The 16,249-nt window shown below is 45.8% G+C and overlaps 1 protein-coding gene across 1 annotated transcript in view; it reads left to right on the top strand.

The window, feature by feature from the left end:
- Positions 1-1,540: 1,540 nt before the first annotated feature.
- slc22a23 (solute carrier family 22 member 23) overlaps positions 1,541-16,249 on the top strand; it is a gene marked incomplete at both ends in the record, with an annotated part of 16,223 nt that continues 1,514 nt past the window's right edge. The window contains 7 exons of the mRNA XM_080536600.1: positions 1,541-1,999; positions 3,716-3,819; positions 4,211-4,365; positions 14,157-14,343; positions 14,662-14,789; positions 15,379-15,481; positions 15,652-15,875. Coding sequence (XP_080392726.1) covers positions 1,541-1,999; positions 3,716-3,819; positions 4,211-4,365; positions 14,157-14,343; positions 14,662-14,789; positions 15,379-15,481; positions 15,652-15,875 — 1,360 coding nt within the window. The remainder of the gene's footprint in view (positions 2,000-3,715; positions 3,820-4,210; positions 4,366-14,156; positions 14,344-14,661; positions 14,790-15,378; positions 15,482-15,651; positions 15,876-16,249) is intronic.

The following is a 16,249-nucleotide window of genomic DNA, read 5'->3' as shown; positions in this document are numbered from 1 at the left end:
ATACAGTCAGATTTCAGTTCAAAAACACTGAGCGAGTATAGATCAGGGTATTTTCACAGACCTTTTTATGACCGGTATACATACCTCTCATAGGTGACGTCAAGTTCTCTATTGCACACCTTAGGTGTTACTAAAGGGAACAACATGTCTCTTAAACCCACGGCCTGACAAATTCAAGCTTCTGTCAAATTTACTACATTTTGTAAAAGAAGATGTGAGCTAGCAGACATTGCAAAAGTGGAGAGAAGTGAAGCATCAGAGCAATTATAAAATAATTGATTAACATAGCCTAGCCCTAGACCTACCAGTAACCAATCAACAACGAGCAGAGAAATACACAAGGGGCGCAACAACAGTTTGTGATCGTGTAGTGCCCTCTGGCGGCAGATAATGCAAACTTCCCCTGCGGAGAAATGTCTTTATTAGTCCAGTATTACACATTTGTAGGACAGCCTATTGTAATATTCAGAAATGCAACGATTATTATTTATTTATGATTCAACATTTTTTAAAGTAAGACGCAGCTATATGTTGCATGGAGTGTAGCGCATCTCTCGCTCTTTAGTATTTTTTTTTTAGCCTTTATCGCATTTCCATTACATCTTTAAATATTCGCTAATCGAAGGTAAAATTGTAAAGTAATTCTCATAAACTCATGTTTTTCTATTGAGGCAAGGGGACAGAGGGTAGCCTACACAAAGAGGATCTTTGTTGCCTTTTGGTATGGATGCCCAATTGCGCGTCAGTGGTGCAATCGCCCCGTGAACGTGCTCCAATCACAGCGCGTTGCACGACCAAGGAAGGCGAGGTTTGATTCTCCTCCGAGTCTGTGCGTGCACCGCACGGTTTAGCCCATTGATTACCGGCGAAAACGAAGCGGGAATTATTTGCAATCGATTCTACAAAAGGAATCACGGTGATCTCCACTAATAAAAGTATAAGGACCGACGGTTTGACATGTTGACTTAGAGCTTCTATGTAACTGAGGGGGTCTGTAATACGAGACAATGACCACCATATACCTGCGAGAGGTCAAGCTTTGGACAGGTGTGTTACCTGTGGAGCGCACGGAGGGCATACATCTCGGCTAGCCTGATATTGGCAGTCTATGTAACTGGCTTGTGCGCCTAACTCAAGTTCGCATGGATGGATTCCACCCGGTGGTGGAACACAAAGAGCCCATTGGTAAGCATGCCTGCTACCTCTCCGTGTCCACACCTCTCTGGCAGCATCACCACGGCCTCTCCTTGACTGAGCTTCCCCATCTGAAACCGCATTTGGTCGGCTAATTCAAACCACATCACCACGAAACAAGCAACTGCTGGCTGATCTATCGTGGGACCCCTATTCGCCGCGGCTTTGTTGGTTACAGATCGGATGGGTTTCCTTTGTTACGCAGAGTGGACAGCAGCAGAACGCTGTTGCGCTCAGCTGGTCTTTAAAGTTTTATTTTATTTACATAAGTGTAAGACAGTAACATTTTTAGGCTTCGGTTCCTTGACATTGCAGCACAAAGACAAATAACGCAAGATAAGTCGCGATGGCAGCGGGGCGACCGGAGTCGCAGGACCACCGAAAGAAAAAGAAAAAGAACGGGTTTAATAATGCCGGTTTAACGGGTTTAATGCCGCTGGAACAAACGGCCGTCAGGCTCCTGCCACACGTCGACCGCTGTGTACTGCCGTCTCTCGGGGGATTTGGGAAACACCAGAAGCAGCTCGTGGTTCTGACGTGGATACCGGCTTTATTAATCGGTTTTAGCCTGTTTTCGGATTATTTCCTTTTGGCTCTACCCAACGGCACTTGCGTACAGCCTATTATCAATGGGAGTAATTGGACAGTGGGTTCTCTCCCGGTGACCGTGACAAACGGTGGCACGCCCGCGCCTTCCCTCAGCGGCAATGGCACTTGCGACGGAGCCAGCGGCGGCATTCAGTGTCCGTGCAAGGACAGGAGGCTCGAGCTACAGACTGGACTCAGTGAAAACGTGGTTACCAAGGTAACGAGGGTGCTTCAGACACCATACCTCGCTCCCTGATTTCGTTGAGAAATAGCAGAATGATCATCGACATCACCTAAAATTGCATTCGAATTCCGAACTGTGACACACATGGGTCTATACATTGTGCCCAGTACCATGGACAGCGTGCATTGCGCTGCACAGACTGCAACATGGAATACTGTACATTCTGTGCCAAAGTCTGTTCTGTTATTTTGTCCCTAGTGCATCACTGATAACCACTTATTTTCGAGCCGTTTTCCCTTTTCTTTCTCAGCTGAGCTGACCCTGTTTGACATGCTTACATCCTCAGTTGTAAACCTATAGCCTCATCTTTACCAGCTAATTTAATGAAATCCACCGAGGGCCTTGTTTAACACAATGAGTGTTGTAGGTCACTCTTCGGGATGGTAATGACACCAGGTAATGAGATTATTCTGTAACTCAGCTCCTAGGAGAGAGTAAATGCATGCTATGAGTCAGTCTAGCACCTAATGACATCATGGTAACCTAACTACTAGGTTGTATAGACAATATTGACAATATAATGGTCTGAGGAGTAAACATCAAGCTGTGAACTGCTTTAGGTGAAGTTTGAGTGTGTGTGTGTGTGTGTGTGTGTGTGTGTGTGTGTGTGTGTGTGTATGTGTGTGTGTGTGTGTGTGTGTGTTGCCTGCTAGAGTGTGTGAGAAGGGTAGGTGTACAGTAGGTTTAAGTGTGGTTAGGAGCCTATACACTGTAGTAGGCTATGTGTTGGTTTTAAGAGTGTGTGTCTGTGAGTGTGTCCTTCTGTGTGTGTTTGTGTGATGTACTGTGCCAGACATCTGTTTTCTCAGATAATGCTGCTGGGTTTAAATAGCCCATAGATACACCCATTAGAGACGGTATCCCTTTATCATACTACTCAGGCCAGTGCCAAATGTATCAATCATACCCAATAATCATCTCTCTCTCTCTCTCTTTCTCTCTCTCTCTCTCTCTCTCTCTCTCTCTCTCTCTCTCTCTCTCTCTCTCTCTCACGCCCTATGCTCTTTAACACAGCTGGGGGCTCAGTGGGGTGTGTGTCACTGTTCAACAGCGATACTGTTTGCACTCCCAGCTGCTTTGGCACTGCTGGACTCCTGTGAAAAATAAACATACACACACACACACACATACACCTGCTGGCCATCACTCAGGCCTCAGATGATCTCAAAAGCTGTTTTAAATTAACTTCATCATTATACTGATTTTTAATAATTGATACAATACACACACAGACATACACACACAGCCTCCCTTCTTCTCCCTTGTGGTGTGCATGTCTGAGTCGTACACAAGAGAGTCGGCCTACAGTATGTTTGCACACTCCAAATGCATATCGTCCTTCATGAATAATCCAAATACTCACAAAGAACAAATCAAAAAAAGAAGTGGGCGAGAGAGAGAGAGAGAGAGAGTGAGACTCCTTAAACCAGCATTTTATAATCCTTTATAATGTATATCTGTATAGTATAGTATATCACAAAGTCTCTTAGAAAATGAATACTCTCTCTATTGTGGAGTTTGCTGTGTTCCATCTCGCTTTCTTTCTCCTTCTCTTTCTCTCTCTCTCTCTCTCTCTCTCTCTCTCTCTCTCTCTCTCTCTCTCTCTCTCTCTCTCTCTCTCTCTGTTATTTCTTTATTGTTGCTACTGGTTTGTCAAGCCTATCTGTCTCCCTCTCTCTCCCTCTCCAGTGGAGCCTGGTGTGTGACTCGGCCTGGAAGGTGCACATTGCCAAGTTCTCTCTGCTGGTGGGCTCCATCTTCGGCTACCTGGTGATGGGCGTCATGGCCGACTGGTATTACTGTATTCTCCTCTTCCTCCATGTTGTGCGTCTGTGTAAGTTTCAGCCGTGCTTGGGGTCTGCTGATGGTGTCTTCATCCCCCCAAGCCCTCTGTCATGTTTGGAATAGAGCTAGCTAGTTCTAGTGGGGGGAAAACGTCTGTAGTTGTCAGTGGGACGAGCAGTAGCTATAGAAACAGAGGCTAAAGAAAAGAGCAGGACACATGCCTGACCTGCTGACCCCTGACCCCTGAACCAGGGACCCATCGCCCTTGAGAGAAAAAGCTGGAAGGGAATCTGAATGCTCTCTTCCAGGCCAAAGGGCTAATATCTCTCTTTCTTTTTCTTTCTATTTTTCTTTCTTTCTCTCTCTCTCTCGCTCTGTCTGTCTGTCTCTCTCTCTCAGGTTTGGCCGCCACCCGGTGCTGATCATATCGGTCCTGTTTCTGTTGGTGTTTGGTCTGAGCGTGGCCTTCTCCTCCGACATGACCATGTTTAGCACCCTGCGCTTCTTTGAAGGCTTCTGTTTGGCGGGGCTCACTCTCTCCCTCTACGTGCTCAGTAAGATTACCTCCACTTCCTGTTTGTTTCCCTCTTCGTATTTCCTGCTCTGTTTCCAACGACGCTGTCACGGTCTTTGATAGAGGACAGAGTTCCCAGGGGTGCACTGCAGCCGCTTGCAACATCAGCAAGCAATGTATTCTTGTGGCCTGGTCCTTTGCCATAACTTATGCCTGCCACACACACTAGCTCTACCCACTAACCCCCTCCACCCCATCCCCCAACCCCCTCTGCCCTGTCCTCTAGGCTTTCTTCCCCCAGACTGAGAGTCATATATGCAGGGCCAGGAGGTTGGAGGTTGAGGGATGTTTTGTTCTTCGCCACAGGGATGCCTGATAAACCTCATCTGAGTTTCACTAAAAACAAACAAACAAATGGATGCCACTTAACTGTGTGATTAAACCACTGGCTGGTACAATTTGAATGCAGTTGTACTGTATTTAGACATGTGTTGTTTGGATGTTTGTCTCAGGGCATCAAACAAAGAGCTGTCTAGAACCTCTGAGTCATGTTTACAGTCATGTTTACAGAGCGTGTGTGTCCTCGTGTGTGTGTGTGTGTGTGTGTGTGTGTGTGTGTGTGTGTGTGTGTAGTCATTGTTGCCAGGCCGTACGCTGACAAAGCTTTTATTTTAGTGTTTCCCATCCTGCACTGTAGAAACTCTCTGGGTTGGCGTTTTTCACTTGATCACATTCTGTCTATAAATCAGCATTTCTCAGGGTTATAAATCAGAGTTCACTCAGGATAAGACCAGCTGACCTTGCCGTGTCTCTCTCCCCGTCTCTCTCTCTCTCTCTCCTACACACACGTGTGCACACACACACACACACACACGTGCACACACACATATACAAGCACACTATGCTGACATGAGACTATCCCTATACTGCTATTCGTCAGCTTTGAGGATCCAATTTTCCCCTCCATTTCACCTGAGCCATATACTGTACAATAGGTATGCATGGGTGTTGTGTAACAGAGAAACATGTTTATACTGTATGTATGTACGTGTATGTGTGTGTGTGTGTGTGTGTGTGTGTGTGTGTGTGTGTTAGAGATATGTAAAAACAGGGAGTTCTTCTGAGCTGAGTGAGTAGCCAATGCAGCGGGTTGTCATGGTAAACTCTAGATAGTGACATACTTTGATGCTCCGATAGACAGGGGAGAAATGGTACATCTACCATGATAGGAGATGCATATTCTTACCGGCAATAGGGAACAGAATGTGACAGTGGCATATTCAACGCTTCAGTTCCCTGTGATGACAGTCATGTAGTGAGCGAATGCCGTTGTGTTTTTGGTTGTAGTATTTAATCTGCCGATCTTAAACCAAACACACATCAACGTCATCGGGTGATGTTGTGAGGTTTGTTGTTAGAATAGGTGGGATCACGGTGCATTGCCCACATACCGACGTGTTGATATTGTTTGTCAGGAGAGGTTAGCATCTCAACACAACCCAGCGAGCGAAAAGATTCATGATCATTAAGAACAGCAGGCTGCCATGGTAATAGACTCTAGTGGGAATCAATTTGGAAAGTTTTTAGGAAGGATAATAAGATTGTTTGTACTCAACTACAGACACACACACACGCACACACACACACACGCACACACACACACACACACACACACACACACACACACACACACACACACACACACACAAGAGAGAGGATGGCAGTGTAAGAGGTGTCACACGGGCGCAAAACAGTATTGCTTCCTCATCAAACCTGCTTCCAGTCTCAAACCTGTGTCCTCTGTATTAACTCACTAACTGCCAAAGGATTCCGGAATACTCACCACCTAAAGTGTTTTATGTGGCATTTAATACTTTGATTGGCCACAAAATGAAGCATCATCATTTATGCATTTTCGATTAATATAGTCACCCTTGTTGACTATTTGGACGACTTTATTCACCGGTGTCAATAAATGAATTAACACACATGGCTGCCCTGTGTGTGTGTGTGTGTGTGTGTGTGTGTGTGTGTGTGTGTGTGCGCGCGCGTGTGCGCGTGTGTGCATGCATGCGCACGTTGATTTGGCACTGGTGTAAAATGAGTTTCACAGCATGGTACAAATTGAGAACCCACCTCAGGAGCCCTAGTCGGATAAGCTGGTAAATTGCTGACTGGGAATGGCCCTTCTATCCTCCTCCCTCTTCTCCATCCTCTCACCCCTTTTCTCTCTCCCCCCCCCCCACACACACACTCCTACGCTACCTCCCCTTGTGTCTTGCTGTTTTATTTAGCCAATTATCTCCCTTGTCTTCCTGCCCCAGGCAAGGTTAGAGAGGGAATCGACACTGTGAGCGGGTGCGGGGGTCAGGCTTTTGTTATGACAGATTGGTTTAGCCTTTTTCAGTCTCTTTCTCTCCCTCCCTCTCTCTCTCTCTCTCTCTCTCTCTCTCTCTCTCTCTCTCTCCTGTCCCTCCCTCTGCCACTGATCCCTCTCAGGCAGAGACAGTGAAGTGCCCCTCAGTGAAAGGAGGAGGAGGAGGGAAACAAGGGCAGGCTGAGGGGGTGGGGAATGGTGCTTTGGAGGAGGGGATAGCCACTTCAGCCCAGATGAACAGTGGGAAAGTGGGCATGAGGAGAACAGGGGAGGGGGAGAGAGGGATCAGCCTGGGGAGGACGGGGGACGGGGGGGGACGGCAGTGAGGTAATCAACACAAGAGGAGCCTTTCTCCCTCTCAGCTGGAACAAAAGGTCCTTGCCTGAGTCAGTGTGTGTGTGTGTGTGTGTGTGTGTGTGTGCGTGTGTGCGTGTGCGTGTGCGTGTGCGTGTGGGCGTGTGTGTGTGTGTGTGTGTGTGAAGGGCGGAGGGGGGGGGGAGATTTGAGAGTAGATGCAGACTTCCCAGAGGAGTCTGTGAGAGCAGACACATCCCAGATGAGTTGAGGAGGGTTTTTGTTTTGTTGGGGGATTTTATAACAGGACTTTTCATGGGGAGCAGCACACCAGAGCCTGCTATCTGTATACTGCATGTGCATCGATTGAGGGTTGGGGAGGGACTGAGGGTTGGGGAGCAGTGGCTCTGATTTTGATTCTGTTTTGTTTGGACTGAGCGCCATGTACTCAGTGGGCACACAGGAACACAGAGAGAGTCAGAGGGCTTAAGGATGAGTCCAACTGGGGGGGGGGGGGTCAGTTTAATTTCCTTCCTCTTTGTCTGGATTCCTGGGGTTGGGGGGTTTCTGGAGGCATCAGCTGACTTCCAGTACTCATAAAGCCGGTTTACACAGAGGCCCGTCACTGTAATTTACCGATAATCTACTATTATTGTTGTCTGTGTAAACTGACCTGGGGTTGGGAATATCGCTAAATCGTTTACCTATGGCAGACCTAGCCATGGTCCTGGTAAAAAGCCGATCGAGTGGTCTGTCAATGGGGGGCAGACAGAATATACTGGGAGATCTTTTTGGGCATCATATGGCACTTCTCCATTGACCAGGCCGGTACAGGACGGCACGCATTTGTATCTTACCCGTACCGTATTTTCAGAAACGCTACTCCATTATACACAACAGACCTGCCTCCCAGAATGCATTTCGCACCGGCCGGCAGCAGGGATTTTAAATCCTCCTTTTTAAACCTCCATTGGCTAAAAGCTGTAATTTCTAGGCGAGAAAGTAACCATATATATTCCCAAAATGTGTCCAGTTTATCAAAATAAACTGTTTATATATCTGATCTGACGTTTTTCCCCACTTCTGTTCGCTAGCTACATTACGTTGCTCATACTTCACTGCAGGGTTTGACAGAAACATCGTAACATAATTGCTAAACAAGTTGTAAAATGATTTGGGGGGGGCAATATCTTTAGCTAGCCAAAGTAACTAGCTTACTATATTATGGTTTTAGCAGTTGGTAAAAGAACAGGATTAAAATAAATATATATGAACAATAACATATCGTGGGCTTGCTACAGCAAGCACAATAACAACCAAATTGTTCCGTCTGAAACTACAATACTGGGACCATTGGTGACAGGGCTACAGGCAGTCAAATACTAGGCAAACGTGTGTAAGACACAAATAAACTTGCATTTTAAGTCGCATCTTTGTAATCATGACAACATAGTCATGTCTAAGAATGCATTTCACCATGTAAATTCCCAATATAGTGAAAATACCACCGCTCATCCGTGATCAGACTTAGCTGGGGTGCTGCAGCTGAAGAGTATCAAATAGAGTGCAAAAAAGCAGCATTTGCACACTCAAATCTGTGCAAAAAACTATGTTTATTGCGAGCTTTCGGTCTCAAAGCTCTCGGACCATTGTAAACAACAGCTGTATGACGCGTCACATCATAGCACGGATAGTACCTTTCGCTCTGAGTCAGGAAGAAGGGTATCTAAAAGCAGTACAGGTACTACGGCCCGGTACGGGCCAGTTGGCAGTGGAGAAAGCAAAACAAAGCGGGAGCACGGGTTCCGGTATGGGACGGTAGTGGAGAAGCGCCAATAGCGTTCATCTCTGTAGGGAATAGGGCTATATGGTAGTGTGTCAGGGGAAAGGGGAGAGAAGGTTGGATAGATTTTTTTTGACATTTATTTATTTATTTTAAATCAGTTTCCACATCAATGTAAATGCGCCAGAGTTAGCTCATAAGCTAATTTCCATCTGTAGTCCCTGAGCAGGCTATTACAAAATGAATGCTGTAGTGTCATTAAAAACATCAACAAGCACAACAAAACGACACAACAGGCAATACACTACATGACAATACAAGACAAAGCAAGACAATACAAGTTAAGCAGGCACAGCAAAATGACGCAACATTGCAATACAGTACAAAACGAGATAATACACAGATACATGACAAAGTGACGAATATAATTAAAAACAGTGTTTACGAGGAGTGCTTGAAATGAGTATGATTACTCATGATCACAAATTTGGTTTAGTTTAAGCCATTTGACAGTATTTATCACTTTTGTAACATGCTTTTTGAATGTTAGGTTTGAATCTAGAATGATTCCGAGGTATTTGAACTCTGAGACCACATTGAGCTTTACTCCCTTAACAAAAACATCGGGTTGGTGAGTCTCTATAGATTTACATGATAAAAACATACAGACAGTTTTACTTGTATTGAGGTGTAAGCATGCATTTTCTAACCAGTCGGATACATGGACCATGGCTGCAGTTAATTTGTGTGCAGCTTGTTGTTTATTCTTAGCATGTGTATAAAGGACTGTGGCTGTGTTCAGAATAGCATACTAGCATACTACTCATACTAGATATGACGTAGATTTTGAGTATGTAGTGCGTTCACACTGTACAGTATGCGATATTTGAGTATGCGAGAAATTTAGTATGTGAGCAATTACTTCCAGGAAAATTTAAGTCAGTTACGATGGACACTAGCTCGGGTACTGTTTCCCAAAATGCATTTCGCGTCCAGGGATGCAGGGTTGCGTCCAGGGTTGCCAGATGGGGCGGGTTACCGCCGAATGGGCTACTTGATTTTGAGGTTATAGAAAGTTTAGGCTGTAAATTGTCAATCCCATCTGGCAACCCTGTGCGCTTTCAGCCTCGTCAAACTGCGTCATACAAACCCTGTTTACTGTTGTTTACATTGTCCGATAGCCTGGGGACCGAAAGCTTGGAATAAACATCGTTTTTTGCACAGATTTGAGTGTGCAGATGCTACTCTATTTGATACTCTTCAGCTGCAGCACCCCAGCTAAGTCTGATCACGGATGAGCGGTGGTATTTTCACTATACTGGGAATTAACAGTGAAATGCATTCTTAGACATGACTACATCGTCATGATTACAAATATGCCACTTGAAATGCATGAAATCCAATTTTATTTGTGTCTTACACACATGTTCACCTAGTATCTGACTGCCTGGAGCCCAATCACGAATGATCCCAGTATTGTAGCTTCAGACGGACAAGTTGGTTGTTATTGTGCTTGCTGCAGCCCACGATATGTTATTGCTCATATATATTTATTTTAGTCATGTTATTTTACCAACTGTTAAGACAACAATATAGCAAGCTAGTTACTTGAGCTAGCTAAAGATATTGGCCCCCGAATCATTTTACAACGTGTTGTAATTATGTTACGATATTTCTGTCGAGTGAGTGAAGGTAATGCGGGGTACACACATAAGGATTTTTTGGCCGGTTTTGGCCCGATTTTCGGATGTCTGAAAACAACAGAAAACGCCCGGTTATCAGATGGATCTTAACATTTTCCTATAACAGAATCCTGTGGTGTGAGGCAGTGGCGTAGCGCAAAATCCCGGGGCCCCCCCGCAAGGTGGCGGTGGGGGCCCTTTCGCAACGGAGTAAAAAAAAAAAAAAAAAAAAAGAAAAAAAAGGGCGTTTTTTAGAAGCCGATGCGTTATTGACGTTGCGAAATTTCGCAATATGCACTCTACATTCTAAATGCTTGACTTAGCAAAAGCTACAAACAAGTGAGAGCAATAGCTAAAACCAAATGGTAGACTACATCAGTAGCATGTATTATAAGTAGAAAAGTACAAGCTTTATTTCTTTTAACAAAGTGTGGTGTGCACAGCAGCGCGATATCTGTAAACATACAAGCTGTAGACTCTCCGCTAAGGGTTGCCAGATGGGATTGAGAATTTCCAACCTAACCAATCTAAAAACGTCTAAATCCACCAAAAACCAGCCCATCTGGCAACCCTGTCTCCGCTGCATCAGAGTCTACTTGTTGCGTAAAATTGGCCAGGGTTAGTCAAATCCTTTGTTGGACATCTCGTTTCTTAAGTCCTGGTATATTGTGGCATTTCTTTAATGTTTGCCATCTGGTCTAGGAATACCCAGGGAGACGCAGACAGCAGAAGTAGAATAGAATAGTAGAATAGAAAAACTGACAGTCTGTGACTGTGAACCTGGCCGGACCCTGCCCTTCTGCCTGAGTTTGAGTATGATGCTGCCCAAATAAATGTTATTGTTTAGTGCTGTACGCTTTCGTGGTATTATATTGTGTGAATTATCATCTGTATGTTGTTTTTCTTTCACTCGACTAACCGCCGAGATAATACTTGAGACATGTACTTCCGTAAACATAATTTGTTTATTTTATTTTTTTACAATATTGGACCGACAGTCCCACATATAGCGGCTATAATGTCCGAATAGAGAATCTACCACCACCTAAAGAATGCTTATTGTACTTTGTATTGTATTTTCGCTTGCTCATTTTCCTTGTGTCTCGCTGCCTACGTGTGACGTCAAAGTCATGTTGCTATTGGATACGGCTAACTATGTATATATTTTTAAATATAGGCCTATATATTAAAATTAAGGTTGACACAATGAAGGGCCACTTATTTTCTTTGTTTTATATTTTTTTAAATTATAAAAAAAAAAAAAAAAAAAAGTTTGGATCCAATGTTAGGGGGCCCCCTAGTGGCTGGGGCCCCCCCGCGGTGCGTCGCTTGCGGGCCCGTCCGCTACGCCACTGGTGTGAGGTGTGTTAAGAGTCACTTCTCTTCAATTGTGCAATCAACTCTCCCGGCAACCTGCTCGGAAAATGGGCGTGGCCGGCAATCGTAAATGTGAAATGCGTTCCAGAAACCATAGGGTTGCCAGATTGTTTGGTGAAATTAGCGGTTTTAGACTGTGGTTAGGGTGGAAAATGTCATTCCCATCTGGCAACCCAGATGCACCAATCAGAGAGCGCCCCCACCCCTCCTCCCCCCGCTTCTTCCTTTTTTCTTTTTTGTGTGTTAGTATTCTACTTAAAACGGATCCCGCAAACTCAGTGTTATTAATTCATCTTTAAAGGGAGTAAAGGATTGAACAGAATCAGCATAGGTTTTATTTCAATAAAAGCATTTTTAAAGTAATTTTAAGGAGCACCATATTCACAGTGATGGAACCCTGCTCGCCAATCAAGAAGCGTGGGGAACGAGACTAGAGAGTTTGGAGTCTGTCGTAACGAACATCTTTATGTCTGTGGGGTGCTGAAATGGGGAAATTGGCGCACACCACACACAACACAATCAAGGCTGTTCAAATCCAAGATTTTGTTTCTTCATGTGTGGGGTCTGTCTCAGATAAGATTTCTGTTAAGATTTTGAAATTCCTTATGTGTGTACCCCGCTTTAGCAACGTAGGGTGTGTTCGTAAAATCGCTCTGAGAGCACCGGAGCGCACACTGGGTGCAACGTCATAAAGGGACCAGGTAATTTGATTGGACAAGAGGCATTCCATGAGTGCTGATCATATTTCCAGGGCGAATTTACGAACGCAGCTAGCGAACAGAAGACGCAAAAAATCGTCAGATCAGATATATAAACGGGTTATTTTGGTAAACTGGACACATTTTGGGAATATGTGGTTACTTTCTCGCCTGAAAACATATTAAAACTTCATAAAATGACATGTTAACACAAAATTACATATTTTAGCTAATGGAGGTTTAAAATGGAGGTTTAAATTCGCCGCTCCCGGCGAAATGCATTCTGGGAGGCAGTATGCATAGTGTGTAAATGGTCGGCTGGTTTTCACATACTTATTATGAATTTAGTAGGCAGTATGCAGTATATACTCATTGAGTATGCTAGTATGCAGTATGCTAGTATACCATTCCGAACACAGCGTGTCATCAGCATTGAGCAACAGCTGGTGTGATCAATCAATAGTTTCATTACAATCAAGGGAACAACCTCCAGCGAGGACGCGGCTGGGGTACCGTAAACTTGTCGAATCACGTTGTCGGTCCACGTGATCGTCTGTCCATGATATATATCTTACGGCAGTTGCCATGAACAGATTAAGACGGAAAATACAGATACCATTTACATGACGTTTCACCCCATCAGACCCTGTGGTCCCAGCAAACACACGGTTGTCAGGGACATTCTGGCCCTGAACCTCAGCTAACAAGCTTAGAGATTCATCAATAAAACGTAGAAGTATTGATATCGTTAGAAATTATTTCCAGTGTTATGATCTGACGTATTGTGTAATCGACTCACTCATAGGATTGCACAAAATTCCCCACCACATTCTCTGCTTCTCTCTGTCCCTCTATGCAGTCCCTTCTCTCTCTTCCTCTCACTTTATTACTCTCCCCGCCACTCCTCTCCCCGTCCCCCTCTCTCTCTCTTCCCCCCCCTCTCTCTCTCTCTCCCCCTCTCTTTCTCTCTCTCCCCCAGTCGTAGTAGGGTTTATTATTATTCCTCCAGTGATTCAGCTGATGAATGGAGGGAGCTCTGTGTATTCTCAGGAAGGTGGGCTCATTTGTATTCTGCCCCTCTCCTTTCTTTCTCTCTCTCCCTCCCTCCCTCCCTTTCACTCTCCTTCTCTCTCGTCTCTTGCAATGGGAAGTGACAGTAAATGAGCCCCCCCCCCTCCACTGGTCACCTTCAAATAGACCTTGCCATCTGGGCCTGGCCATCTGGACTATACCATGGGGTTGCCAGTAGGGGGGTGAGATTGGAGCCCAGTCTAGTGAGTGAGGGAGGGGTAACTGTGAAATCCTTCCCAAACCCTTTGAGAACGACGGTAGTGTAGAGGTTTGACAGATAGCTAGGTTCACTGGTGGTCAGCCGGTGTGTAACTGGTGTTATCTCAGAGGAAACGGAGAGGTGTTCAATGATTCATGGAGGGGATGCGGTGTCGGTGTCACTATTTAGTCTTAAATGCACGACACACACACCTCCAGCACAGACACAGTTTAGTATGCACACTCACACGTTGGGCTGAACTCTAGACGACACTGATCGGGGTCCTCTCTACCCTTTTCTCTTCCCCCCCCCCCCCCCCCCTCTCTCTCTCTCTCTCTCTCTCTCTCTAGGGATCGAGCTGTGTCTGCCAGTCTGGCGGTTCCCCATGACCATGGTGGCCACGTTCCTGAAGGTGGGCGGGCAGCTGGTGATGCCAGGGGTGGTGGCGCTGTGTCGTGATTGGCCAGACCGGGATGATTGGCAGGTCCTCCAGATTATCATCATCTGCCCCTTCGTCCTGATGCTGCCCTACATTTGGTGAGGAGCCCCCCCCCACTGAGGGGTTCCACTGTGCCGTGGGGGGCTTAGAGGGTCTTGGTCATCAGGGCCAGGCAATGGCTTGTACAGTAGAATACACACTGCATGCTCTGTTCATGCTCTGGTCTAGATACAATACTCTTTCTGTTTACTACCCTTTGTTCTTTATCTCTCTCTCTCTCCATCTTGTCTTTCTCTCTTTTTTCCATAATTTCCTTCCTTTTCCTCCACTCACCCTCTCTACCTCTCCTGCTCTCTCTCTGCCCCTCTCACTCTCTCTCTCTCTCTCTCTCTCTCTCTCTCTCTCTCTCTCTGTAGGATCTTCCCAGAGTCTCTGCGGTGGCTCCTTGCTACCCAGCACTACCGCAGGTCTAAGCCCATGATGCTCTCCATCGCCAAGAAGAACCAGGTGGACCTGACGTCGGAGCTCAGCGCGGTCCTCTCAGGTGAGACAGGCTCACGGAGGACGAAGGAGAACTTTGGTTCTTCCAGTGCTACAGTGCTGCTACAGTGCTTCTTCTGTTGAAATACTGTACAACAAGGTTTGATGTAACCTCTGGACCAATAGGGGAATCCGAATCTCTTCTAACCATTTCTTCTGGCGTAGGGCTGTTAAGCCATGCACTACATCCACTGTTGTTATAGCCATTGACATTGATAGGTCTCTGGTTTCCTATGATGAAATGAGCATGCAATGGAGTCACACATTCAAACACACACTCACACACACACACACACACACACACACACACACACTCCTCCACATTGACAAAGACTTTTTTCCCTCCCACCCTCTCTTTGATGTGTGCTGTGTTGTCTCTGCCCATCTCCCTGTACAACTGGATCTGATGACAACAAGCAGGTGTTGCCTTGGTAGGGTAGTCCAGTGGGTGTATGGACGTCTCTGAGTAGAGGTCCCATAAGGCTCTCCTAGAGGGTGTGTTGAGTGTGTGTAGATGTCCCATAGCAGCTTTCCGGGTTGTGTCTTGCCAGAGGAAAAGTCTCATGGTGTGTGTATTTATGTTTCATCATCAGAGCTGGAGCAAGAGATGCACAAGAAGCCCCAAAGGACCTGTATCGTCAAGATGATGAGCTCCAGGAACCTGTGGAAAAACATTGTGGTGCTGTGTGTCAACTCGTAAGTGTGTGTGTGTGTGTGTGTGTGTGTGTGTGTTTGTGTGAATATGAATTATACGTGAGCTGGTATTCCATGAGAGACATGAAGACAAGGCTACATATACACATATATAGTGTGTGTGTGTGTGTGTGTGTATGTGTGTGTGTGATTGTTTGTGTGTGTCCATGCAGGTTGGCATCCAATGGCATCCACCACTGCTTTGCCCGCAGTATGAAAGACCCTGAGTGCCAGCAGACAATGTTTCTCGCAGACTACTACACCATGGCGGGCATCGCTGTGGCAACCCACCTGGCCCTGTGTCTAGCAGTGGCGGTCATGGGACGCCGTGGTGGACTGCTCACTTTCATGATCATCACCGCCTTGGCATCACTACTACAGCTGGGCCTGCTCAACTGTGAGTACACTGCCAAACACTCTAATGAGAGACTGATAGGGACTGTACTGCTCTATGATCCACGCATAGCTCTAATCAGTATCCCGTCATATTTTGTCGTTGGGTGTTCGGAAATATGCTCTGAGAGTGCCGGAGCACACCCGGAGTGTTCTCTGACCGTTCGAAAATTAACTGATTTTTAGTTGAAACCAGAGTGCTCTGAGCGCTCAGAGCAGATTTCCAGAGCATATTTACGAACGCACCCTTTGTTGTAGACAAATGACATACTTAGATAATGGACATGCACTCATTCAGAGATATCATTATGAGGAGGGTTCCGTCTCCTGCATCTCTTCTTGACCTACATCTGCTCTCTGGTCATTATTCCAGGCCTG

Source organism: Nansenia antarctica (assembly GCF_963989245.1).
Source record: "Nansenia antarctica genome assembly, chromosome: 7".
Classification (NCBI taxonomy): Eukaryota; Metazoa; Chordata; class Actinopteri; order Argentiniformes; family Microstomatidae; genus Nansenia; species Nansenia antarctica.
Note: the sequence above shows the minus strand (reverse complement) of the source record. Positions and strands in the feature narration are given on the sequence as shown.